The sequence below is a fragment of the Salvia miltiorrhiza genome, chromosome 4, assembly GCF_028751815.1.
Source record: "Salvia miltiorrhiza cultivar Shanhuang (shh) chromosome 4, IMPLAD_Smil_shh, whole genome shotgun sequence".
In the NCBI taxonomy this organism is placed as follows: Eukaryota; Viridiplantae; Streptophyta; class Magnoliopsida; order Lamiales; family Lamiaceae; genus Salvia; species Salvia miltiorrhiza.
This window is the reverse complement of record NC_080390.1, coordinates 53,383,318-53,409,687: the sequence shown is the minus strand read 5'-3', so window position 1 is coordinate 53,409,687 and position 26,370 is coordinate 53,383,318. Positions and strand designations below refer to the sequence as shown.

Sequence of the window (26,370 nt, the reverse complement as noted above, 5' to 3'; positions counted from 1 at the left end):
GATGTTGTAACACTAGCCATCTTGATTTTGTACAAAATGACCTCTTGCGACTCTCGTATAACTTAATCACTAAGTAATTGCCACATTTAGAGTTTTACCTAGTAAATTCACATATTTTCTAAGTGTGGATTTGATTGTAAGTCTTTTTTTCATAAATAAGGTATGACCCGTTTTACCGAACAAGTCAGTTTGACCCACGTAATTTTTGTTAATTGAGCTTATATATCAATTTTACCCGCTGTACAAAATATATTTTATTTTTCAAATTTCACTTGAGTATATTTAAGAACCAAACTGCTCTTGAGTAATTAAATCTTATCAATTTTTACAATTCATTTTTTCCGAGCAACAAACAAAAAATACCTAGAGAGAGAAATTTCTTCGTGCCCCAACTAGTCTATATCCACTTACTATTGATCCTCGTTTTGCCGCCGCCGCTGCCAATTATTTAATAAGTTGATTTGATGTAATTTCATCAAAAAATAAAATAAAATCAAATTATAACAATTCTCAAAAATCAGTGGAAAACATTATTACATATTTACAAATTATAAATGCTTTCTACGAAAATTCAGGTTGATGTGTAGAGTTCATTTTCACTGCTGCCAATGACGAATCCATGATTTTTAAATTGGGGTGCGATAAATAATTAAATAATCATAAATATTGAAAATATTTAATGATAAAAATAATATACCCAGATATTATTTAAGTTTGAAGCTTAGGATTTTTTTTAAAGTAGAACTTATATATTCTTTTTAAGGTTATAGTTTTAATTAGGGGTACAAAAACTAAATCTCAAATAATTTATATATAAATATTAACACTACGTACTAATTTTTTTGGAGGGGGTGCAGCAGCTGCACCCCCATGTTATAAGCTGGATCCGTCAGTGACTACTGCAAGAATGGATATGTTCGTGCATTGTCACTTTATGTATAAATAAATTTGTGTATATTCGTGTATAATTAAAGTCATATGCATTGTTGAAAAATGAACTGCCAGGCGCATACATAAAGTTTAATTTATTCAATCTTATATTCGTGTAATAAGGTCTTTGTGCAATTGTATAATTATGTTTTTATGTATTCAATTCGGGCAATTATATCCTACCATGTTATTGATTTATTCGTCGAAAATGTGTGATGACTAATTAATTAAGAAATTATGCTGAGGAAATGATATTAGAGCTTTTCGATGGTTTAAGTTGTAGTTTCAAACGTAAGGAATTATGATCTCAAATAATGGGAATTCACAAATCTAGGTTGTAATAAAAATTGGGAGGATTTTAAATTTTAATTGCAAAAATTTAAAAGATTGAGTATTTTTTTTTTTTTTGTTATGTTTTAAAAGTCAATAGTATTTAAATTGCAAATTGAATCGAAATCCGTGATTTAATTAATGACAATTTTCCCATTTCTTAATTCAATTGCTTGGACCATTTCATGACTTTTTGCACACCAGATTTTCAAGTAAGTATTACAATTAATTAATCCTAACAATTAGAAATTGAATCTAAAATTGTCATTTGGCAACTACAATTGCCATGGTATGATTGGCTAGATTTGATGAAAGAAACGAACCGGTGTTTGTAAGATAAATTATGATAGCGATGTATATATTATATTATAGTAACTTTTAGTCAAGTAGAAATACTAATCAAGTTTGAATATCAAATAACTCAAAACTAAAAAAGAAAAAAGGATACGACATCGCATCAGTATGGACTTGAATTTAGCTCGAAATTGGTGGATTAATCCTATTAGACCTATAATTTAAGAGAACTGAAGCTAAAAAAATTTAACCAAATAAAAATTTAGCACAAATAGCTCGACAATCCGATAGGATTGGCTCGAAAATAATCTGAACCCTATGAAACTGACCTGAAAATAATTTTATCTGGGGCTGGGAATTTCGGGATCGGGTAATCGGGTACCCGATACCCGACCCGAAAAAATCGGGTATCGGGTACCCTATACCCGATTAATTCGGGATCGGGTACGGGATCGGGTATTTAGGGGTCGAAATAATCGGGTATCGGGTATACCTGAAAATACCCGAATTTTATGTAGCTAACATTAATTACTAATTAGCTTTGAGCCTTTGAGAATCCAGCCCACTTAGTCCAGGCCCAGCCCAGCGGCCCCAACCCTAATTTCAGTCCCACTCCCGCCGCCCCCCTCCCTCCACAGTCCCATGACTCCCATCCCACTCCCTCCTCCGGCACGAGTTTTCCAGCGACCCAGAGGCGCGCCGGCGCCCCTCGCCCGCCCACCGTCGCCCTCCCGCGCCTCCACTCGGCTGAGGGCTCCCCCCTGTGCGGCTGTCCCTCCGCGCGCCTCCAAGCTCCGAGCTCCGACAGCACAGAAACACTCCAGGCCTCCACCGGCCACCGCGCGGCCGCGCGCCTCCGAGCTCCGACAGCACAGCAGTCGCATGTTGCTGCTTCTGCTTCTTCTTCTTCTTTTTTTCTTTTTTTTTCCACAAAATTCTTGGTTTTGAGCACAAACAATTGAATTTACGGTAATTTAGGGTACCCGAATACCCGACCCGGGTACCCGAGTCGGGTATTAGGGTACCCGATTTCAATTTCGGGGTCGGGGTCGGGGTCGGGTATAGGGATTAGGGGATTTTCGGGTTCGGGTACCCGATTTTTTCGGGTAGGGTACCCGAACCCGACCCGATTCCCAGCCCTAATTTTATCGTCTGATTATATGAAAATTTTCTCATTATTTGATTTTCAATTTTATTACTTTGCTTCTAAAAGTTATGATAATATGATTTTTTTCAAAGGTTTGTGAAATGTATTTTGATTCAACATTAGAAAGTTATACTCATCATTTTACTCTTCTGTGTTTTTAATCTAATATTCCATCCGTCCACAAAAAATAAGACACTTTTGGTGAGCACAAGTTTTAATAAAATGGGTGATAGTGATTTTTATGTAGTGAAGAAAGAGACACATATTGTATAAAATGAGTGTTTGAGATTGAATTAAACGTTAAAGGTGTTTTTTTATTATAATAAATTTAAGTTATTTAAATTATTATGCTAGTTAAGTTGAGTATTTGAGTCATAAAGAATTCACAATGGGCAACGAAACCCGGAAAGATTGGAAAAATATATACATTTTAGGGTGATTCTATTCATAGCCTCCAATTTATTTTTTATAGCCCCCTATTTAAAGTAAAATTAAAAATAATAAAAAAATTACTATTTTATCCTATATTTCATAATCCCCCAGATTAAATTAAATATATAGTAATAAATTAACAATTTCATTAAAATAAATTTTAAACAATAAACATGTATAACACTATCCATAGCAGAGTGCGGCCAGAGTTTTCTTGGGATTTCGGTAATCAGACTTCGTCTAATTGATTTTGAGGAGAACAGTTTTGGGATTTTTTTCTTTCAGTTTTTGTTTTAGCAGGAGAAAAAAAGAAGTTATTGAATTGACTAAGAATTAACTGCATAATTAATGGAATGAAGCATAATTTCTTGATTAGTGTTATCATATATTTCCACTGCATTATGTCGATCACAGAATAAGTGATTGTCTTACAAAGCACAATAACAAATATTGATACAAAAATGAATTTCTCAGACGCCGGAAAAAGGTCCGTATTTGCAGAGACCTCCAATTTACCTAAATATATATCGCAATGAAATCGCAGTCGACAAAAATAAGTTGATGGCGACGAAGTAGTACGAGACAAGTAGCAGATCCTCCATGGAGTAGAATTTTGAGCTGCAGGCTATACATACAGTTCTTTGTAGTGTTTATAGGGGGCTATAAATATGTTTTAAGATTAGGGTTTATAGTGGGCTATAAATATTTTTTTTTCAGATTAAGATTGAAAGTGTTACGTGTTTATTCTTTCAGATTTACTTAATGAAATTATTAATTTATTAATTACAAATTTAATTCAATTTGGGGCTATAAAATTAGGGATGTCAATCTAATCCGAAACTTGATGGGCTGGCCCGAGAGGGTTAGGGTTAAATATTTTCAACCCAATAAAAATTACAAACCGATTAGCCCGTAACCGAATAGCCCGGCACCCGATAGGGTCGGCCCGACCAACCCGATGGGCTAGCCCGAAACCCGAATATTTAACATAGAATATGTAGATATAAAAATTAAAAAATGACAAAATATTAGTATAAAATCTCATTATATCACTTTTCTGTAGTTTTGAGATGCTTTAATTTGATTCTATAAGTTTAAACTATTGTTAGATATTTTATTGTTTTTCTTTAACAAAGTTAAACATTTTATTGTTAAAAACTTATTTTTGCTATGTAATCTTGATGTTTCTTTTTAAATATCTTATATTTTTGCATTTAAAAGAAAATTCGCTTTAAAATTATTTTAATTTTAATTTTAATTAAATATAACTTATCATTTTATAGTGCATTACATATTGTAGAGAATCCTATATATTTTAATGTGTGACTCAATACAAAATAAAATTAATGTAGCTTCTCTTTTTATAGTACATTGCACATTGTAGAGAAAAAATTTACACTGTTCGATGAGGGACTTAAAGTGTATGTTTGCAAATAGTTTTAATTGTACTCCATCCGTTCCGCAAAACTTGAACAATTTCTTTTCGACACGGGTTCTAAGAGTGGTACGTGAAAAAATGAAAATTAAATATATTTTTTTAAATTAATTCAAAAACACCTAAAACCACCATTTTCCCCGCACTCCCCTGCCAAATTCCTAGCGTCGTCGCCTTCCCCCCACCCCCGAATTGCCCTAGCGACGGCGACGCGACGATCCTCGACCAAGAAAGGCACGACAGCGACTCAAGTCAAGGATCTACAACGTGACAACGCGGCTGAGGACGTGTGTGTAGCGGCGAGTCTGGAACGATTTCCACCCATGCAGTGGTGGCAGCGGTGATTTTTATGGGAGAGCTAAGGTTCGATGGAAACAATATTCTTCTATTAATAAAAAAATATAATATTTAATCAAATAAATTAAAAGGCTAAAAAGAGTAAGAACTGATCTTTCTCGCCGGCGCCATTGATTGTGCATGTGTGGAAAGAAATAAGGAAAAAAGAATGAAAAACCGTTTCTATTTTTTAAATTCAAAACTTGATATATCTAAATATATATATATATATATATATATATATATATATATGTATGTATACCTTAATTATGAATTAATTATTTATTTCTAATAATTAATTATCAAATAAAAACTGTAAAATAAATATAAAAAATAATTATAAAGTCTAATTAACAATTTTAAAATTATATTAAACCATTCAAAGTTACAATTAAAAAATAAAATGATTAAAACTATAAAGAATTGAATTATACCAAAAGTGATTGTTTCTTAAGTCAGAGAAAATAGAATTAACAGTCAATTTTGAAACGCGGACAAATTAATTTGTTCACTATATAAGAGCAGACAAAATGAAGCCCAATCTATTCATGAAGCGGCCCACAACATGAAGCCCAATATATTCAAACCTTGATTGGATTCGAATAGCTATGAAGGGGATTTTCTGCTGCAGTGCTAACCCAAACACATCTTGTCTTTGGAGTCGTTTGGATTCAGTCCCTTTCTCAAGCTCCCAATCGAAGTTATGACACGAACCCGTGCCCAACTCGACTCGACTCGAATTTGTGTATGAATATTTTTTTTCTCAATTTAGTTATTATATGCAAATGACGCATTTATTAATAATAAATTATACTTCTATTGATAATGGTAAATGATAATTAATTTTATTAATAACTAACAAATAAAATCATGCATATAGAACATGATACGAAATTATATACAATAAAATGATATTTTGTATAAAAATAAATGATATTTCCTTCACCCCTCAAATAACTTATCATCTTTTTTTTTTGGTCGTCCCCCAAATAATATTTTGATTCATTTTGGGACATTATCCTACCACTAAGACTATCTTTATTGATGACCATACCGACTGATCAAGCTAATAAGACAAAGAATTTGACCATAAAAATGGTGCATTTAAATCCAACAAGTTAGTGGCAAGAAACGAACGTTAACTTGTTGGGTTTAAATGCACCATTTTTATGAACTCTAGTGGTGCATTTGGGCCAAGGTTGAGAATGGGGGAGGGGGGAGTATATACGTTATATGGGTGTCTAGTTTAGGGATGAATTTGTACCTTAACCCTTAAAAAATACTACAATAAAACTAATAGAAGAAGAAAATATATTTCGGTTGGTGTGGGTTATTGATAAAGTGGAAAACTTATAAAATTGAATTGACTTAAAGATTGTATATGTGGAAGAGAGAAAATTATTATTTTTATTAAAAAAAGTGGGGTTGGTAAATGTTATTGTTAGACATAATCTAATAATACCTCATTTGTTCTTACTTTTCACATTTTCACCACTCCAAATACTAATTAGTATAACACATTTTCACCATTTTCAATACTAATTGTAACATTTTTTCACCACATCTAGTACACTCAACAATTTTATCTTAAAATCTGTGTTTCTATCTCTATAAAGTTATTTAGGGGACGGAGGGAGTACATTATAAATAACACTTTTAAAGCATGTAACTAATTTTTTTAAATAAACAATAAAAAAATGATATTTTGTTGAATGGGTCACGAAGAGTCGGAGTGAAAAAAAAAAACTCAAACTTGGTTGGACGTACAGCCAGATATACAGTAGATTTTGTCTAATTAAAAAAGGCAAGAATTATTTGTAAGGGATAAATTACATAAATTCAAAGTTCAGTTTGTTCATATTCCATTTAACTTCAAATAATTAATAATAATAAAAAAGAAATCAAACTTTAATTTTTATGTAATTTATAAAATTAATGTTTGATATTTGTCTATTGCAAGTTGGATATCAGTACAAAATAGACTAATGCTCGATGTAAGAGTAAAAAAGTCCTAAATAAGTGTAATATATTATTTACATAAATGTACAAAATAGGTATATGTTTTAGGTTTTATCTTTGAGAATCGACATAGATACATCATTTTGACCCTAAAATTTTTGTGTCTAAATTAATCTCGTACTCCCTCCGTCCCATTATTTATGGGACGTTACTGTTCGGCACGGAGATTAAGAAGAGTGAAATTAAGGGAATTAGATGTTTAGTGTTATTTTGATTCACACACACACGCAGTCACACACTCACATACACTTCTTCTCTCTCTGCCTCTCTCTCTCGCCGGACTGGTACACGGCGGCGCCGCCGCCGGCGCCGCCGGCGAGCGCCTCCGTCGTCAGCCAGCTCGATTCACCAGCAAAACCCACAAACAAAAATCGAAACAAAAACTAGTGATCTACCAATCAAAATAAAATTCAACCAGAATTTTGGATTCTGCCAACTAGAACAAATTAAAAAATCAAGATTCTGCCAACCACAAACAAAATTGTAAGACCCACAATTGCAAATCGGAACAAACAAAAATCCAGATCCAAGTATAGTGCAAAAATTCAGAATTGTGCAAAACCCCCAAATCAAAAATCCAGATCCAGATTCTCCGTTAGTAGGGTTCTTCAGGGTGCACCTCGTCTTCTTGTCGGCGGCGCCGCCCTCCTTCGCAAGCTTCTTCTACGGAGGCGGCGGCCTAGAGCAAGAGGAAGGTGAGGCAGGCGGAAGGTGAGGGAGAAAGAAGGTGAGAGACGGATGAAGAGAGAGAGAAAGAGGGGAGGGGGCAGATCGACGGGCGGTGGTGGTGGAGGTGGAGGCGGCAGATCGACGGGCGGCAGATCGACATCTTCGGAGGCGGCAGCCTGGAGCAAGAGGAATGTGAGGCAGGCGGAAGGTGAGAGACGGATGAAGAGAGAGAGAAAGTGGGGAGGAGGCAGATCGACGGGCGGTGGCGGCGGCAGATTGACGGGCGGTGGAGGCAGATCGACTGATTTTGATTATTGATGAAGAGGAGAGGAATAAGATTTTGATTTCTTTGAAGTCGGTAGAAATCATTTAAGATTAATTAGTGATTAGTGATTATTTTAATGCTTAAATGACCCCCTAATTTTTTCTAAAAAAGGAAATGTGTCGTGTAGGTTGGGACAGCCCAAAAAAGGAATACGTGTCATGAATAATGGGACGGAGGGAGTATAATATTATGGTAGTCTACGATACAAAAGTGGTGAAATCTCTGATGAGGTAGGTTAGCAAGGCGATGATGATCGGCATCATAACAGAGAGCGCGATGAAGAAGGTGGATAAGATGCCAGGAGGCGCAATGGCGACCATGCAAGTATCATAAGTTGCTGTGAGCGCAAAGAGCGCTACTCTGATCTCAAACTGCAGGGGAAGTCCGCTTGTGAGAAAATGGATGAGGTGCACAGACATGAAGAAGCCCATGGAGTTGAACACCAGGAACAGCCCATACGACACGTATTTGTTCGTGCCCATCACCGACTGCCCTGCCGAGTGGCGTTTGCCGCCGCCGCCGCCGCCGCCGTCCGCCTCCCACACGCCGCCGGGAGGGCTGAGCACCGCCTGGTACGTGGCGGTGACGATTAGCACGGCTATGATGAGCAGCGTGTTTCTTGCCTTGCCCGGAGACTCCTTCGTCTTGTCGTACTTGAAGTAGTCCTGCAGCTTCTGGGACGCCGATCGGGGGCGGCGCCGCCGCTGTTGCTGCTCCGGCGACTGCTCTTCACCGGCGGGAATTGTCTGCGTTGGTGGTGCTGCTCTAGTGAGAATCTCCTCTATGTCGCAGTCGCCACCTTCTGATATCAACACATCAAACGGGGTGCGCCTCTTGTTGTTCAATGACTTCACCTCCAATTTGTTCTTCATGTAAGGGTTCTTCTCTAGCAATAGATCAAAAACCTGACCAAGAATTTGATCGGATGCCATATATTATTACAATTGGGATCATCATTCCCTTGAAACAAACAAATCATCATTGAATTGGAAGTTTGATTCAATATTGATCCGAGATAGGGTTATGCAAAATTATATAGTGACAATAGTATGATAGGGTTGCAAGTAGTTTAGTTCAAGAATTTGATCGGAGCGAGACTTATATATATACTATGGAGGTATTTACTTTGCATGACTGATAAGATGCATAATTGGGTATTTTTTTTTTTAAGAATATGATTTCTTCAATCTCATTCTTTCAATGGGATAAGAATCAAACAAAAATAGCTTAAATGATATAAATAATCAGATTTTTTTTTTAAGAAAGGAAAAAATTCACTCACACTGTAACCCCTAGGTGACTCGAACCTCTGACCTATTGGTTGGAGGAGAAGCGTCTTACCAACAGATTGCGCTTCATTGTCTAAGTAAACAAGGGATTAACTTTACTGTTTTTATCTGTCAAGGCTAATCTTCTAAAGTAATTACGCCCTCGAGAACATGATAAGGCTGGAAGTAGTTTAGTTCAAGAATTTGATCGAAGACGGGGTTAGTCAGACTTATATATTGACAGAATGATAGAATGGTTCAAAAATTGATCGGCTGTTACATGTGACAAACAAATTCACATCGACCTAGTATGCTACAATTTACAGTATTAGAATCGGGCCATCATCCCCTTAAAAAGTTTTACAAGATAAGAGGTTAGCCAAACTTAATTATATCAGTAACATGATCTAATTACCAAGTCGATGTGAGACAAAGAGAGCGTCAACAACCAGATAAGAGTGGAATATTAAAAAAAGTTACAAATTCCTAACCTCATATTGCTTTTTAGATGCTGCAATGTGCAAGACGGTATTCCCCCTACCATCCTTGCTATTCAAGACCTCCTCCATCCCAAACGAGACAGCATGATCGCAGAGGACCTTGAAAGCTTCATACTGATTGAACTTCACGGCCAGATGGAAGCAAGTTTCGCCTCGGGCAGTCGCGTGCGCGATGGAACCCTCGCAGGCCGACAGCAGCTCCGCGATGACTCGCGTTCTGCCCTTAGCAACGGCGGAGTGAAGAGGGATTCTGCTCTCTCTTCCCTTCGCCAAGCAAAGATGGCCGCCCAATTTCAGCAGCTCCTTCACGATCTCGACATCGCCTCTAGCAGAAGCGATGTGCAGGGGGCTTAAACCCTCTTGATTGAGCTCTGCAGCGGATTCGGCGCCCAGATGAAGCAGCAACTCCTTCACAAATTCGAGATGGCTCCCAATGCATGCTATGTGCAACGGAGCGTCGCCGCCTCCCAAAGCCGCAGCCGACAGCAGCAAGGGATCGTCTTTGATCAGGTTTTGCAGTTGCTGCACATCTCCCTTCACGGCCGCCTCAACCAGCTTCCTCTCCATACTTTAAAAATTTGTGTTTGGATGTTTTTTTAATGAAGTGATGACACGCATTTTACTAGTATTTTTTAGATGATTATTATAATCAAGGTCAAAGGATGTGTATGAAGTTTGATGTGGTGTTGCAGAATTTTAAATAAAGAAGTCAACTAACGAAGATGATTTGTGTTTTAATTAATTATTGGGTTTACAGCTCAAACAGATATATTTAGGCGACCATTTCATGCGTTCATATTAATTTGTTTATGCTAGAGCTACAGCTCTCGATCGGTAGAAAGTTTCATTTGAAGCATACGTACATTTCAAAAAAATAAATTCTCGATATCTTAATTTACGATATGAGCTGAAAAAAATACTCAGCTCTACTTAATTACATTGACAATAGAAAGAAGTGTTAGATCTTTTATGTCTTTTTTGGAAGGGAAAAATAAGTCTTTTACATGTTTTTGAATAATTAATGACTCGAGTTTGGCCAATACTAAAGGGCCCATAAATGTTCTACATGTTGCCGAATGTCAAGTAAAAGCAATTAAGCAAATATTGTTTGCGCGTGCGGTAAGGGGTTAATGGCTAAAGTCAAAGGTCTTGGGTTTGAGCCCCCAATGACGCGGACTTTTAATTTTTTCATTTAATATTATATATATTTATCAAAAAAGGGATTATGGCAAAAAAAATACACGAACATAGAAAAAAGTTGCAATTTTCACCTGAACTTTCAATTAAGCTAAAAAATACATGAATTTATATTTTTGTTGCAATTTTCACCTAAGTTTGACTTTTAATAAAATTAGAGCTATTGACAGTCAAAATTAAGTCAAATATATTAATTTTTGCCTTCTTAGACTTCCGAACTTCTAAATACTCCTCATCATCATAAGTTAGACCAACATTAGGTGAATTTCCGATTGCCAACTAAGCTCTAGTTTTGCCGAAAGTCAAACTCATGTGAAAATTGCAACAAAAATATAAATTCATGTATATTGTTTACTTAATTAAAAGTTCATGTGAAAATTACAATTTTTTTCAAAGTTCGTGTATTTTTTGACCGTATCCCCCCAAAAAAAGTAAAAGCAAATGTTAAATCCAAAGAATAAATTAAATTATTTGTAAACCAAGTCGGAGTGGTAAGTAGGGCTGAAACGAATCAATCAAATAGTAGTGACGAATATTGTTCGAAAATATGGCCGAATCGATTGATACACTTTAATTTCAAGAAATTAAAAAATCAAGGGTGCCGAAGGTCAACCAAACACCACGTCAAACGTAGACGAGAAGATAAATCACCTCGTCGAATTTTTAAAAGGATTTTCTCACCTTATCATATAAAACGACGTCGCCCAGAAAAAAAAAATCCACTTATATAAAATTTTCATTTCAACAATACAACAAAAAAATCACCCTAATACAATAAAATAAAAAATCAAATTCAACATATATTTTTTACAAAATATTAAAGTACAATCACAACACTAAAAGAATCGAGTAATTCTATATGACTGGGTGTGCCGGCGGTGATGATACAGGCGGAGACAACGTTCGTCCGGCAATGGTGGTGTGAGGTTTGGGTAGCAGAGGGACAGGGGATTGGGTGGAGGCGGGGATTGGACGACACTTTTTTTTTCTTTTACCAATTTTCAACTTTTATAATATTAACTTAGATTACAAAATTCAAATTTTCAGATTTTTAAATTATTAATAATTTTTTAAATAAAATAGTAAAAAATATGTTTTGGTAAGAGTGTTTATAATTAATATTCCATGCATCCACCGAAAATTTACCATAATTTTCTTTCCGATTCGTCTAAGAAAAATTTGTCACATCTATTTATAGTAACAGAGCTCACACAACTCACCATCTTATTAACCTAAAATTCCCTATTATCTTTGTGATTACGCCTAAGCTGCAAAATGGTTATATATTTTAATATTTGCCTCTTCAATTTATCATGTTAAATATATCAAGTCGCATGCACGTGATCTCTCTAGCTAGTATGATCTAGATGACACGGCCTATATGCGTATGCAAGAAACTTTAATTTTCACATGAAAGTTGAAACTCTTGATGCAGTACAATACACACTTATGTTAATACATGTTACAGATTCTCCATGGAATCATTTTTGTATATATGCGTTTATTGAGTAGCTATAAGAAGAAGCAAATTCATACAAGTCATGCATCAAAGCTCGATGGGTTTAGGTTTAGCCCTGAGGGGAAATTTCTTTTGCAGTGCTAGCCCAAATACATCTTCTCTTTGGAGGTGCATGGATTCAGCCCCTCCTTCAAGCTCCCAATCAAAGTTGTGACACAAGGTTGCCACCATGCACTGTAGCATGCGGCTAGCTAGCGGCATGCCGGGGCAAATTCTTCGCCCCGATCCAAACGGAATCAGCTCGAAATGTTGGCCCTCGAAATCTATATCCTTACCTAAGAATCTCTCTGGCTCAAACAACTCCGGATCCTTCCATATGCTTGGATCTCTAGTGATTGCCCAAAAGTTGACAATTATCCTTGCATGTTTGGGGATTGTGTAGCCATTTATGTGCGTTTCCTCCACCGCCACGCGTGGACCTAACAGGGGCGCCGGCGGGTGGAAGCGGAGCACTTCGTTGATGGTGGCTCGCAAGTATGGGAGCCTCGCGATGTCGGATTCCTCCACGATGCTTCTCTCTCCGACCACACTCTTCAGCTCTGCTTTCAGCTTCTCCAATTTGTCGGGGTGGAGTAGTAATTCCGCCATTGCCCACTCCGCCGTGGCTGCGCTGGTGTCTGATCCTGCGATGATTATGTCCTAACGTATACATCAGATCATGTAGATCGTACTAGTTTTGTAAACACACGCAGTGACGCAGAGAGTTACTTAGATTGAGTGCAATATTTTAGGGACAAAATAATACTCATATATACATAATATAAAACCTAAAAAATACCCACCTTTTACGAAATACTATATAAATTATAGTACTACTTTTTTACCCATTCTAATCCTACTGATGCTCAGCTGCTCGACTCGCAATGATCGCGTATGTCGAGCATTAATACATCTTTTAAGAATGCTCGACTTGCTATGGTCGAGCATATTAGTATATTTACTACTAATGATCAACTCTAGCAGAGGTTGAGTGTATTGAACAATAATGTATTATTTATCAAAAAAAAAAAAAAAATTGCTCCACATACTCAACTAGCAGTGGTTGAGCATGTCGAGCTTTAGTGCAGTTTTCACTAATGCTCGACATGCATTAGTCGAGCGCGTCCAACAATTAAAGTTTGCAATTTAAGTAAGGTTACTTGCCATTTTAAGCTCAAAATGAATAGTTTTTAATTATGATTATCTTTTATAGTCGATATTTTTATCTTTGAGAAAGGGTATAGATATATACTCACCACACAGAAATGCCTGATCTCTTTGATGCTCAAATGATCCTCGCCATCCCCTTCCATGGAGATGTCGAGGAGAGTATCCAGAAAATCATTCTTTTTCTGGTAATCGGATTCCCTTCGCTGACGCAATCGGTCGTCGATCATGCTCTGTGCAAAGTCCAGCAAGCTGCCGAGGTGATAGCCGACCTTCCGTCGGATTCCCTGCGGATCCAACGGCGCAAAGATGGGGAAGAAATCGGAGATGTTGGGAACCCCAATATACCTGGTGAATGAGTTGACATGCTCCCTCAGCTCCTTATTGGCGGCGCCGTAGTCGGCGAGGTCGACGGAGAAGAGCGTGGCGAAGACGAGGTCGGTCATGGTGGTGAAGGTGGCTTCCCCGACGTTCATCACGCGGCCCTGCTCGCTGAAGCCGCGCACGTGATCGGCCAGCCGCCGCAGCCTCTCCCGCCGCTGCCCCTCGCTGCGCTCCAGCGCCTGGCGGGAGAAGAGCTTCTCCCTCCCGACTCGCCGGATTCTCTTCCACCCGGTGGAGTCGGCGGGTATCGTGTTCCACGACACCCGCTCGTGCCCGTGCGTCTTGATCGCGTCTGGGATCGACCGGTTCGAGAAGGCCTGCCCGTGCCTCTGCATCATCTCCATCGCTATCTCCGGCGACGACGCCACCACCGCCACTTGAGTCCCGATCTTCAGGGACATTAGGGCGCCGTAGGTTTGAGCGAGCTGAGCAAACGATTTGTGGGGGTCTGATCCGACGAGTTGGAGGATGTTGCCGAGGATCGGCAGCCGAGGCGGCCCCGGAGGGAACTTCGCTCGCCGCCGTCGAGAATCCGACCACCGTGAGAATACAAATACAGCACATGATAATGCTGCTACAAAGGCGACGGATAAAACAATAAAACCGCCCATTTTCTGGTTTGTTGCGTTTGTACCGTTGCATGCCTTTCTCCTCTATTTTATAGGTTGATAAACAAATCAAGTCTCTAACTAATAAATTACTTATGTTTGACAAATAAATGAAGTGAGCTAGTATTCGGTTCATTGGATCTTATTAATAATAAGTTCTATTAATTATTTGACTTGAAAATATAAATTATTATTAAGCATAAATTATAGTATAATTAGTAATAAAGTATTTAATTAATTTTATTTGTTATAAAAAAATTATCAATAAATTATGTTATTGTAAATAAATAATTTATTTCAAAAAAAAAAAAAATACTCTCTCCATTTAAGAAATAAGTACCCCAAAATTTTAGTAAACAAAGTTTAGGTTTGATTCAACAAGTATTAAGATATTTGATTGGACTCGGTTCCAGCCAACCCTATTTAATTATACACAAATTTTCAGATTCAACCAGTATTAAGATATTTGATTGGACTCGGTTCCAGCCAAACCTATTTAATTATACACAAATTTTCAGATTCAACCAGTATTAAGATATTTGATTGGACTCGGTTCCAGCCAAACCTATTTAATTATACACAAATTTTCATGTGTGGTCAACATGCGGACAATTTGAAAGTTTACAATATTTTTTTACAATAATGTTTACTTGTATTCATAGGACTTTTACTTTTAGTTATTTGCACTCATTAATACTTTTATTCTTAATTATTTGGTCGAGTAAGCATTGTTGTATAAAAAGTAATTATTGTTACAATGAAATGTAATATTTCTAAATTATTATATTTATTCACGATAAGTGTTACTTCTATTCATGGGAACTTGTATTATTATGTAAGTATACATTTGTGCGAACAAATGTATATCTTATCATTATTATTATTAAAAGTAATCCACCCATGCGGTCAACCGCCACACTAGAGACTTAATTATACTTTCACAATTAGTCGACCTAATTATGACCATGTTGTATATAGGTGTGCCAAATTAAATGACTAGGATGAAATTAAATAGAAATTAAAAGACGATGAAGCGCAGTATGTTGGCAAGACGTTTCTTCTTCGACCAATAGGTCGGGGGTTCGAGTCATCTAAAGGGTTAGAGTGTGAGTGTGTATTTCCTTTATTTGGATAATTAAAAAATAGAAATTAAAAATGACTAGGATGGAACTAATTAGATGACTAGTAAGTGACCCGTCGAAATTCGACGGGGTCTATTAAAATATAAATTTATGAAATTATTAATGTATTTTTTGTTTCGTGAATTATTTTTCACAAAAATAGAGAATTTCATAAAATTATTTTAAAATAAAAAAGTTATAATATTTATTTGAAATTAACCTAATTTAAATGTCTTATAAAATTTATATGTAACCAGAGTTTCGATCCAAGAAATATTAAAAGAGAAATTGGAACAATTATTCGAAATGTATCTATATTAGATGTCTGTAGTTGGAACCAATAATTAAAAAATAAGAAAAAAATAAAAATAAAATAATATCATTAATGGCTTAAACTTTAAAAGTTTGAATAAATTATTAAATTTGCAATTACCTCATAATCTATCGAAAATTTCATCATATAACACGCTAGTTGTTGCGTCTTGCATATGACCTCTTTTTTTAGTGTATTAAATATTATATGTTTGATATTACACTAAATGTGTTTGATATAATAGAATATTATATGAGTTTAGAATAGGAGTAATTTAATAGAAAATTTTGGCGATGCTATATGATCAATACCATTTGTATTAATACAGGACATGTTATGTGTATTAAATATTATATGAGTTTAGATTAGGAGTAATCTGATAGGGATTAATACTATTTGTATTAATACAAGACATGTTATTTGTATTAAAATATTGTATGAGTTTAGATTAGGAGTAATTTAATAGAAAATTTCGACTATGTTATATTAAAGGGTTAGGGTTATTAGCTCGTAAATATATAAACTTTAACAATTTTTTGAAAATTAACATGATTTTTAGTTTTTGTCCACAAATACATGAACTTTGCGTTTTTTCTTATTTTTGACACCGACAAGGAAAAACTCTAATTTACTATTGACGTCGAGGTCGAAATGCCATGTCATTCACTATCCAATCAAAATAATGAATTCGACTACTCTATTCAAGTGCATATTCCATAGTCCACGTCATGCAAATCATTTAAGCTTTACTCGAATATGCAATCTCATCCCTGCATATTCTTGAAATCTTTCTCTTTTTGGTGTATTTCGGTTCATTCATGTACTTCTCCACTTCGAAGCATTAACATGAGTCACTCTTTGTTCGTGTCTTGTGCACCGACGATCATTCTTTACTTCTACTCTCGTCGTCACATACGTGCAAATTAGAACAAAACACACTTGAAAATATTCGTGTTAGTCTTTGAGGACAATCGTTAAGTTTGGAGCCAAATTTTTACAAAATTCATCACTTTATTGACTAAATTTTTAGCCTTGGCTTTGAATCAATTTTTTTGTTTTGTTTTTTTTTAATGTCGTCATTTTCACTGCGCAGTCGCGTCATGTGCAATAATTCGTATAGTCTAAATGATCCGTGATATGAGTTGTTCAAACTCTCAAATTCGTTAATGAAATGCGTTTATGTTTCTGGTAAGAATAGATCAACCACTCCGGACATTAATAAAAATAAAAGTCTCCATTAATGGATTAAATTAAGAATTAATTTAGTCAAAATTATTACTTACTTTGGTCTTGTCTAGGCTACAATTCAAGTCTCATTGATTGAAAATCTTTACAAGTTTAGTTTCTTATATTTATTATATTCAATTATGATTTATTAATTTTTAATTAAAATTTATTAATCACAGTTATGATTTAATCAAGAAGATGTTAGAATGCGTTTTAGTAGCACCAAAGTTGCCTCCATTGATTTTATATTGCAGCTCTTGATAGAAGACGTTTTCCGAATTAATTCAAGATCAAAAGGTAATCAAGTCCTAAATATGCAGAAACGAGAGAGATTATGCACGTGACATAAATTTAATGAAGTTATATTATGTTAAAAACAATAAAAATAAATTAAAATGGAGCTAATTAATGGCAACGGTTAATTTGATTGGGGGTATTTTGAAGACATGGATATCCTCAGTTTGTTTTGTACTATTATCCATCCTCCCAGAAAGTACACGCAGTGTAGAAGATAAACTGAGCTAAACTTGAGAGAAGATATTTTGTGATTTTCATTTCATAAAGTGTAAAATGATTACAATGAAGAGAACTATCTCTATACATACAACGAAAGCTAAGCTAGCTAAACCGATACATACAATAGACACAAAGAAGTTAAGAAGAGCTAAACTGTTGAGAACAGATGCCAATCTTGGCTCAAGCAACGACGCACCAAACGAGAAAACAAAACCCTATCAAGCTAGAGACACAAAATGTACGTGGTTCGGCAAGAATGCCTACGTCCACGGCAGCAGGGACGGATCCAGGATTCAATGTTAGGGGGGGCTGAATCTATTGGACTACAGTGCTTGAAAATATTTACACGGGGGTTCGGGGGCGGGAGCCCCCGAAGCAAATTTTTTTGAGCATTCCGTACACTTCATTTCATACATTTTTTCAACAATCACTTAATATAATAAGATAATTGTTCGCAATTGAATTAATTCAACATCAAGTAGATTGAAAGCATATAAAAACGTACTTTTATTCATTTTTCCTAAAAAAAAAATTGTTTCATCTTCTAAACAAATAAACTAATTTTCATTGTTAGTAATTAGTAATTTTACTTTTACCTTTAGAATTGACTCAAATTTAACATTAAAAATTAACTAAGAAAGAAAAAATGATAAAAATAATACTATAAATGTAACAACTCAATGTGTTGAGCAATTAATATGGATAGTTGGATACTTGGATACTATAAATAATGTATTACTATATTTTTTCTTTGTATTTTTTTATTTATATACACATATATATAGATATAAAACAAAATAATAAATATATATATCTATAATTAAAAAAAAAAAAAAACTCAAAAATTGGGAGGGGGCTGAAGCCCCCCCTAGCCCCCCTGGATCCGCCACTGCACGGCAGAGTCACAATTTTATTAGATTGAATCACACCGATCAGCTTTTACACCATACACCACAAAGATGAACACCACAAGATTAACTCTCCAAATCTTTCCTCTCACAATGAACTCTTCTCTCTAATGTATAATCAGACTCACATCAATCCTATACAAAACTAAAGATTTCTGTTTATATAGAAAAATGAGCACTGAAGAAGAACTCCCCCAGCAGCATGCGTTTCCAGAGTTAGTTTTAACCAACTCTTCATGCCTCTTGCAAATCAGTCCCTGAGCAAAACTTAATTGCTTATTATAAGACCTCCATGCACACGTGGAAATTACATCGTTATTTAACATAAACTAACTAACTCTTCTTAACAAACTTAATGAAACAGTAACTATTTCGGTTATACACTAATACGCAGTGCTAACAATAGATTGATGGAGCCAACAAACAATCAACTCCTCAACAATTAATTTCGAATATGTTATACACTTATATTATTATAGATATTTAAAAATATATATTATTAATATTGTGTCCAAACACATGATCATATGATGATATACTCGCCATTAAACCTTGATGGGAATAGCCCTAAGGGGAATTTTCTTCTGCAGTGCTAGCCCAAACACATCTTCTCTTTGGAGTTGTTTGGATTCAGCCCCTTTTTCAAGCTCCCAATCGAAATTATGACACAGAGTCGCCACCATGCATTGCAGCATGCGGCTAGCCAGCGGCATGCCGGGGCAAATCCTTCGCCCCGAACTGAACGGAATCAGCTCGAAATGCTGGCCCTTGAAATCTATGTCGCTATGCAGAAATCGCTCAGGCTCAAAGCTCTCGGCATTCTTCCATATGCTGGGATCTCTCGTAATCGCCCAAACGTTGACGAATACTTTTGCATCTTTGGGGATTATGTATTCATTCACTCGCGCTTCCTCCGCCGCCACGTGGGGAGCTAGTAGAGGCGCGGCGGGGTGAAGCCGGAACACTTCTTTGATGGCGGCTTCCAAGTATGGGAGCCTCGCGATGTCGGATTCTTCCACGATGCTTTTCTCTCCGACCACACTCTTCAGCTCTGCTTTCAGCTTCCCCAGTTTGTCGGGGTGGAGTAGTAATTCCACCATTGCCCATTCCGCCGTGGCTGCGCTTGTGTCTGATCCTGCGATGATTATGTCCTAACGCATATAGTGATTGAATTAGTAAAAAGTAGTAATTCCTAAAGAGGAGTATAATGAATTAAGTATATCCTCACCACAAACATATGCTCAATTTCTTTAACGCTCAAATCATACTCATTTCCTTGAGAGAGGTCTAGTAGGGTTTCGAGAAAATCATTCCTTTTTAGGTAATTGGATGCCTTTCGCGCTTGCAGTCGCTGGTGGATGAGGCTCTGGACTAACTCCAGCAGACTCCCGAAGTGACGAGTGAGCTTTCGTCTCATTCCTTGCGGATCCAAAGGAGCCAAGATGGGGAAGAAATCTGCAACGTTGGGCACGCCCATGTACCTGGTCATGGCGTTGACATGCTCCCTGAATTTCTGGATTTCGGCGAGCTCCATCGAGAAAAGCGTGGCGAACATGAGGTTGGTCATGGTGGTGAAGGTGGCTTCTCCGACGTTCATGGCGCGGCCGTCGCGGCTGCACTCGGTGACGTAGTCGGTGAGCTTCCGCAGCCTCTCTCGCCGGATATCCTGAGTGGCTACGAGAGCTGGGTTAGAGAAGAGTTTCTCTGCTGCTATTCGACGAAGCTTTTTCCATACGTTGGAGGTGGCGGGCAGCATGTTCATCGAGACCTCGCCGTGGCCGAGCACGCACACCGCGTTGGGAGTGAAGGGCGTCGAGAAAACGAGGCCTTGCTTTTGCAGTATTTCCTTGGCCATCTCCGGCGACGAAGCGACCACGGCGAATTGATTCCCGAGGTTGAGGGACATGAGGGGGCCGTAGGTTTGGGCGAGGTGGGCGAGGGACTTGTGGGGGTTTGGGCCGAGTTGGAGGATGTTGCCGAGGATGGGCAGCCGAGGCGGCCCCGGAGGGAACTTCCCTCGCCGCCGCGGAGAATCCGACCACCGTGAGAATGCAAATGCAGCACATGATGCTGCTAGAAAAGCCAGGGACAAAACAATAAAACCTTCCATTTTCTGGTTTGTTGCGTTTGTACCGTTGCATGCCTTTCTCCTCTAATTTATAGGTTGATAAACAATTAAATCAAGTCCCTAACTAATAAGTTATGTTTGACAAATAAATGAACTGGGCTAGTATTCGGCTCATTAAATCTTGTTAATAGAAATTAAATGACTAGGATGAAATTAAATAGATATTAAAAATGACTAGGATAGAACTAATTAGATGATTCGAATACACCATTCTAGAAAAGTCGGGCACTGCAATTCTTTATCCTTTTTTTTTCTCTCTTTATTTAACACAAATTATTTTAATCGATGAACGATGGTTAATTTAGCTCGATCGGTACAGCATATCAATATACATTTTTCTTTTCACAAATTTAAGCTTTTAGTAAAATATTCGTGCATGTGAAATTTATATATATATATATATATATATATATATATATATATATATATATATATATATATTGTTCGTTATAAGTGTATAAGTGATATTATGAAAATTAAATATTTTTTTGGTACACAAAAAATAATTTATTTTTTACTATTTTGAAATGTCCATAAAAATTATTCTCTTTTTATTTTTGAAAACTATCTATCACATACTGAGTCATATTCTCCACTCACAATACAATTTTTTAAGTGAGATATTTTCTCCACTCACAATATTAAAATTCGTGTTGTCCCTTACTAAAATTATTTTTTGTGAACGAATGAAATATTACTTTACCAACAGTATATCAATAATGGGTAAGTTCATCGGGTTAGCACAACAAATCTGTCAGTCAATGACTCGTTTTTTATTTAAGATTATAAAAATTCAACCATAATCTTATACTCCCTCCATCCCCAAAATAACTTCCTAGTAGGGGATAGCACAAAATTTAAGAAAAAATTGTTAAGTGTATTATTGGTAATGGAGAAAACATGTTATAATTAGTATTGAAAATAGTGAAAATGTGCTATAATTAGTATTGCGAATGATGAAAGGGTGAAAAGTAAGAATAAATAAATGACATGTTTGTTTGGCAGGAAAGTAATGTTAATTGAGACTGTTATTCCTAGGAAAATGATTCCATGTAAAATGAATCATAATAGAATCTTTTTCCTATGTTTGAAAATACCAAAAATAATTATTAGGATTATGAATTTGTATCATTAAATATATATAATTAATCAATATATAAAAGAATTAAATTATAATTTAATATGCATAAAAAATTTCTCTATTCAATTTTTTTAGTAACAACAACGTACATTATTAATGTTAATTATAGGATTCATAATTCTAAAATTAAATTCATATTTTTTATATAATATTATTATTATTATTATTATTATTATTATTTCGACCGAATTAAAATTAAATTCATATTTTTATTTTTAACGACCGAATTTTTGAAAAAATAATAATATTTTTTTCAATATATATATATATATATATATATATATATATATATATATATATATATTAGATCTAATGCCAAGATTAGATCATATAACATGTCACAAGTATTTTTAATATATATATATATATATATATATATATATATATATTAGTCTTTGTATCCCACAAGTATTTTAGTATTTCTAATATATTTTGACCTTAATTGCATACGATTTGACGAATTTTCCAGTGGATCACCCATCTTAGTAGTACTCTAGGTCAAACACAATTAACCTTGAAGTTCCTTTCGCATAGTCAACAGTACAGAACACGCGTATTATTAATATAACTAACACCTATTAAATCATTAATTTAAACTTTATTTCAATATACAATATCATTAATTCATAACCTTAGAATATGTCGAGATGATATCTAAGACTTGTGGTATGGCGAAAGAGTGACGGTAAATATACCATCGAATTTAAAATAATAATAATAAATTAATATTATCGTAAATTTTTTTAATAAAAGAAAGTATTATGAAAAATAATAATCAATTTAAAAATATTCTCAATAATTTAAAAATAAGAATAAAGTAGAAAATAATTAAATATTTATATATATAATAAAAAATAAAAAAAATAAAAAAATACTAAAAGCAATTTTTTGATCGTTAAATATATATATATATATATATATATATTAACGACAAAAAACTCGGTCGTTACAAAAATAATAATAATAATATTAACGACCGGAAAATTTGGTCTTAAAATTAAATAAAAAATAAAAAAATAATTAAAAAATTAAAAAATTAAAAAAATAACGACCGAAAATTCGATTATTAAAAAATTTAAAAAAGTAATTAATAATAAAAGTTAACGACCAAAATTTCGGTCGTTAAAAAATTTAATAAAAGTTAAAAAAAATCAATCGTGAAATGATCGTAAATCGGTCGTAAGGGTCGTTAAATTAACAACCAAAAATTTCAATCGTTATACGCGTGTTTTCTTTGAGTGACGATGGTTGCCTTATTGTGTTAATTTAATTAGCTCGATCGGTACAACATATCAATCTACTTTTTTCTTTTCACAAAATTAAATCAACACCTACAAATCAATCAAAGATCTCATCAGATATGAAGGATCTTATTTGAACTATTTCCTATATATATATAGGGTGTGGTTCTAGAGAGAACTACATTATTTGTGAGAACGTGAGAACCATCAGATCTAATGCATTCACTGTAAAAATTAATGCATTCGCTTTTAAAATTAATGCACTCAAAAAAATAAAAAAAATTGTTCCCTTCAAGATTCAAATCCAGAATCTACATTCATCCAACAAGATGATGCATCTACTGTAGATATTGATGATCGAATGGCTGAAAATGGTTATTTATTCGTTATAAGTGTGTAAGTGATATTATCAAAATTAAATACTCTCTTCGTCCCACCAATTTAGCCCCCTTTCAGTACTTTTAAACACACATTTTTTTTTTTTTTTGAAATTACAAGAGGTATGCATGTGAATAATGAATATAATCAGTTATGCAACCCGCACGCAGACGGGACCTCACCACCACCCAAACGGTGGGAGAACATCACCGCACGCATCTTCGTGTGAGACCTCAACATCAAACAATACAACACTGCACGCAGACGAGATGACAACATCATCTAAAGTGGGAAAATATTACCGCACGCAGACGGAATTGTACCCAAGACCTCTCACAAAGGAGAGTGTTTGGGTTCCTCACTTTTCACATATATTAAGAAAATGCATTTAATCTTCTTTATTAATCAACTCATAAATTGTGTTTTTATTTTTTATACCCTTATTTATTATGTTTACACATCATTTACACATTTAAGTGAAATATTAAATAAGATTAATTTAATAAAATAATATTTTTATATAACATTAATTAAAAAATAGATTATCTTTTTGGGACATCCCAAAATAAAATAAAGGACTAATTTCATAGAATGAATTGGTGCAAATTATTTTTATTTTCATATATAGTTGGCCACCCTTGTGGCGCGGCTTTTTAATTTTTTTATTTTAATATTATATATAGTTGGCCACCGAGTCAAGTCTATAATAAATTCAAAATGTTTTCAAGCTGCAAGCCTACAAGAAGGTTTGGCTAAAAATATACATTATTTTAGATATATACATTATAATCTCCACACAGTGTACATACATTTAAATTTAATATTACACCAATGAGTTCTATAAAAATTAATTAAACAATAAAATAATAAAATATATAAAGAGGAAGAGCGAAATTTAATTTCTCAAGTACTCTTAACAGTGCCGGTGTCCCGGACCAAATTAAAAATATCACGAAACAATAAAAATAGAAAAATAGATTATCTATCTACATAGACAAGTTTAAAATATCCTATAAACGAAACAATAAAAATAGAAAAATAGCTAATCTATATACCTAAGGTCACACTCAGTCTGCCTTCTCTATAGGTGCAAGTTTAGGGTAAAAAAAAGAAGAAAAATACTATCACATTTTATAAGTGGTTTTATTTTTAAATCTCATGTTATTTTGAATGGAAAAATATGAAAAAATATTATCACATCAATAATTCATCAAAATATACTCCATTGTTTGCCCTGAACATGTGAAATACTGAAAAATTAGTGAAAAGATAAGTTTAATTTCCATTGTTTTTCATTAAAAAGAACACGTACACCCTCGTGTGAAAAAAGAAAAATAAATAAACGAAATCTATGGATCCATTTGAGAGGATGGTATACAAATTCCAAAGATTTGTATAATGCATAATACAGCACTTCGTATTTAATTTGTATTTATACACCTTAATCATTCTTAACAAAAGACGTATGCATTTAAAATTTTGGATTAATGGTTGCTTTTACCCATTCTCAAAGACAAAAAAAAAAGTTCTCAAGGGAACACCAAGCAGTGCGACCTCCTGTGTGTGAACAGTGAGGTCCCGAATTCAAACCCCACAACTTCCCCTCCCCAACTCCCCCAAGTAAAAAAAAAAGATAACAAAAAAACAAATACTCACTATAAAAGAAAACAACAAAAACTATCCATTTTGAACTTAAAAACTACTTAAACTGCAAATTTTGTTGAAATTGTGAACTTTGCTCGATATACTCGACCAATCCAAGTCGAGCATTAGTGCATTATCCACTAATGTTCGACCATTGCGAGTCGAGTATATCGAGCATTCGTGTATTTATGGTCAATACATTAACGATCGACATGCTCGACTTCTACCAGCTAGTCGAACATTAATGATAAATACACCAATGCTCGACATGCTCAATCATTGGGAGTCGAGCAATTGAACATTAATAGTCGAACATTCTTAGAAAATGCACTAATGCTTGATATTTGTCGATTTCGAGTCGAGCTTCAGTACAAAATACACTAATGCTTGACATAAAAGTAAAAAAGCTAATTTATATATTTTGTAAAAAGGCGGGGGGTATATTTTAGGTTTTCTCTTTCATAACATGATGGTGTTACAAGTAGTTTAGTTCAAGAATTTGATCGAACACGGGTTATTCTTACATATTGACAACATGAAAATGGTTCAAAAATTATTCGACTATTACACATGACAAACAAATTCACATCGACCTACCATATTAGAATTGTGGCATCATCCCCTTAAAAGGCTTCATAAGATAAGAGGTTAGCCAAACATAATTATATCAGTAACATGATCTAATTACCAACTACCAAGTCAATGTGAGAGAAAGAGGGCGTCAACAATCAGATAAGAGTAGAATATTGAAAAAAAACCTAAAACTTTTTAGATGTTGCAATGTACAAGACGATATTCCCTCTATCATCCTCGCTATTCAAGACCTCCATTCCCAAACGAGACGGCGTGTGTATGAACATTGATGTGGTGTTGCAGAAGTTTCAATAAAAAAGTGAACTAACGAGGATGATTAATTTCTCTTTTAATTAATTCACTACAAGAAAAATGAGCATACATGACACTGCATGAGCGCCTTTTTTGATATACATGATGTTCTAAAAATAAAACGTCATGTATGCAGTGTCATGTATAGAATACATGACGTTGTGCTGACACTTTTAGAAAAAGCGTCATGTATGAGTGTTGTTTATTCATAGTATACATGACATTCACTATAAATATGTGCATTGATTTAAATGTTATACATGATATTTATTCAAATTGTCGTGTATGTGGTTAAACAAACTGTCATAAATTGTAATATTCTTGACATT

At 34.9% G+C, this 26,370-nt stretch overlaps 3 protein-coding genes across 3 annotated transcripts; all 3 read right to left on the bottom strand.

The window, feature by feature from the left end:
• Positions 1-8,102: 8,102 nt before the first annotated feature.
• Positions 8,103-10,395, bottom strand: LOC131020583 (ankyrin repeat-containing protein BDA1-like). The gene is made up of 2 exons (XM_057949497.1): positions 9,677-10,395; positions 8,103-8,822 (listed from the first exon to the last, which is right to left on the bottom strand). The coding sequence occupies exons 1-2, from the start codon at positions 10,250-10,252 to the stop codon at positions 8,115-8,117; spliced, it is 1,284 nt and encodes a 427-aa protein (XP_057805480.1). The 5' UTR covers positions 10,253-10,395; the 3' UTR covers positions 8,103-8,114.
• A 1,871-nt stretch (positions 10,396-12,266) lies between these two features.
• LOC131020582 (carnosic acid synthase-like) lies at positions 12,267-14,590 on the bottom strand. Its single transcript, XM_057949496.1, has 2 exons — positions 13,637-14,590; positions 12,267-13,040 (listed from the first exon to the last, which is right to left on the bottom strand). Exons 1-2 carry the CDS (start codon positions 14,540-14,542, stop codon positions 12,429-12,431), a joined length of 1,518 nt encoding a protein of 505 aa, XP_057805479.1. The 5' UTR covers positions 14,543-14,590; the 3' UTR covers positions 12,267-12,428.
• A 4,489-nt stretch (positions 14,591-19,079) lies between these two features.
• LOC131020581 (11-hydroxysugiol 20-monooxygenase-like) lies at positions 19,080-20,749 on the bottom strand. Its single transcript, XM_057949495.1, has 2 exons — positions 19,853-20,749; positions 19,080-19,775 (listed from the first exon to the last, which is right to left on the bottom strand). The coding sequence occupies exons 1-2, from the start codon at positions 20,732-20,734 to the stop codon at positions 19,170-19,172; spliced, it is 1,488 nt and encodes a 495-aa protein (XP_057805478.1). The 5' UTR covers positions 20,735-20,749; the 3' UTR covers positions 19,080-19,169.
• Positions 20,750-26,370: the final 5,621 nt, after the last annotated feature.

Coding starts and splice junctions, on each gene's coding strand:
- LOC131020583 (XM_057949497.1), bottom strand. CDS start 10,252: ATGGAGAGGAAGCTGGTTGAGGCGGCCGTGAAGGGAGATGTGCAGCAA. Junction 8,823..9,676: donor CATCTAAAAAGCAATATGAG/GTTAGGAATTTG, acceptor ATTCTTGGTCAG/GTTTTTGATCTATTGCTAGA.
- LOC131020582 (XM_057949496.1), bottom strand. CDS start 14,542: ATGGGCGGTTTTATTGTTTTATCCGTCGCCTTTGTAGCAGCATTATCA. Junction 13,041..13,636: donor AGATCAGGCATTTCTGTGTG/GTGAGTATATAT, acceptor TGTATACGTTAG/GACATAATCATCGCAGGATC.
- LOC131020581 (XM_057949495.1), bottom strand. CDS start 20,734: ATGGAAGGTTTTATTGTTTTGTCCCTGGCTTTTCTAGCAGCATCATGT. Junction 19,776..19,852: donor AAATTGAGCATATGTTTGTG/GTGAGGATATAC, acceptor TATATGCGTTAG/GACATAATCATCGCAGGATC.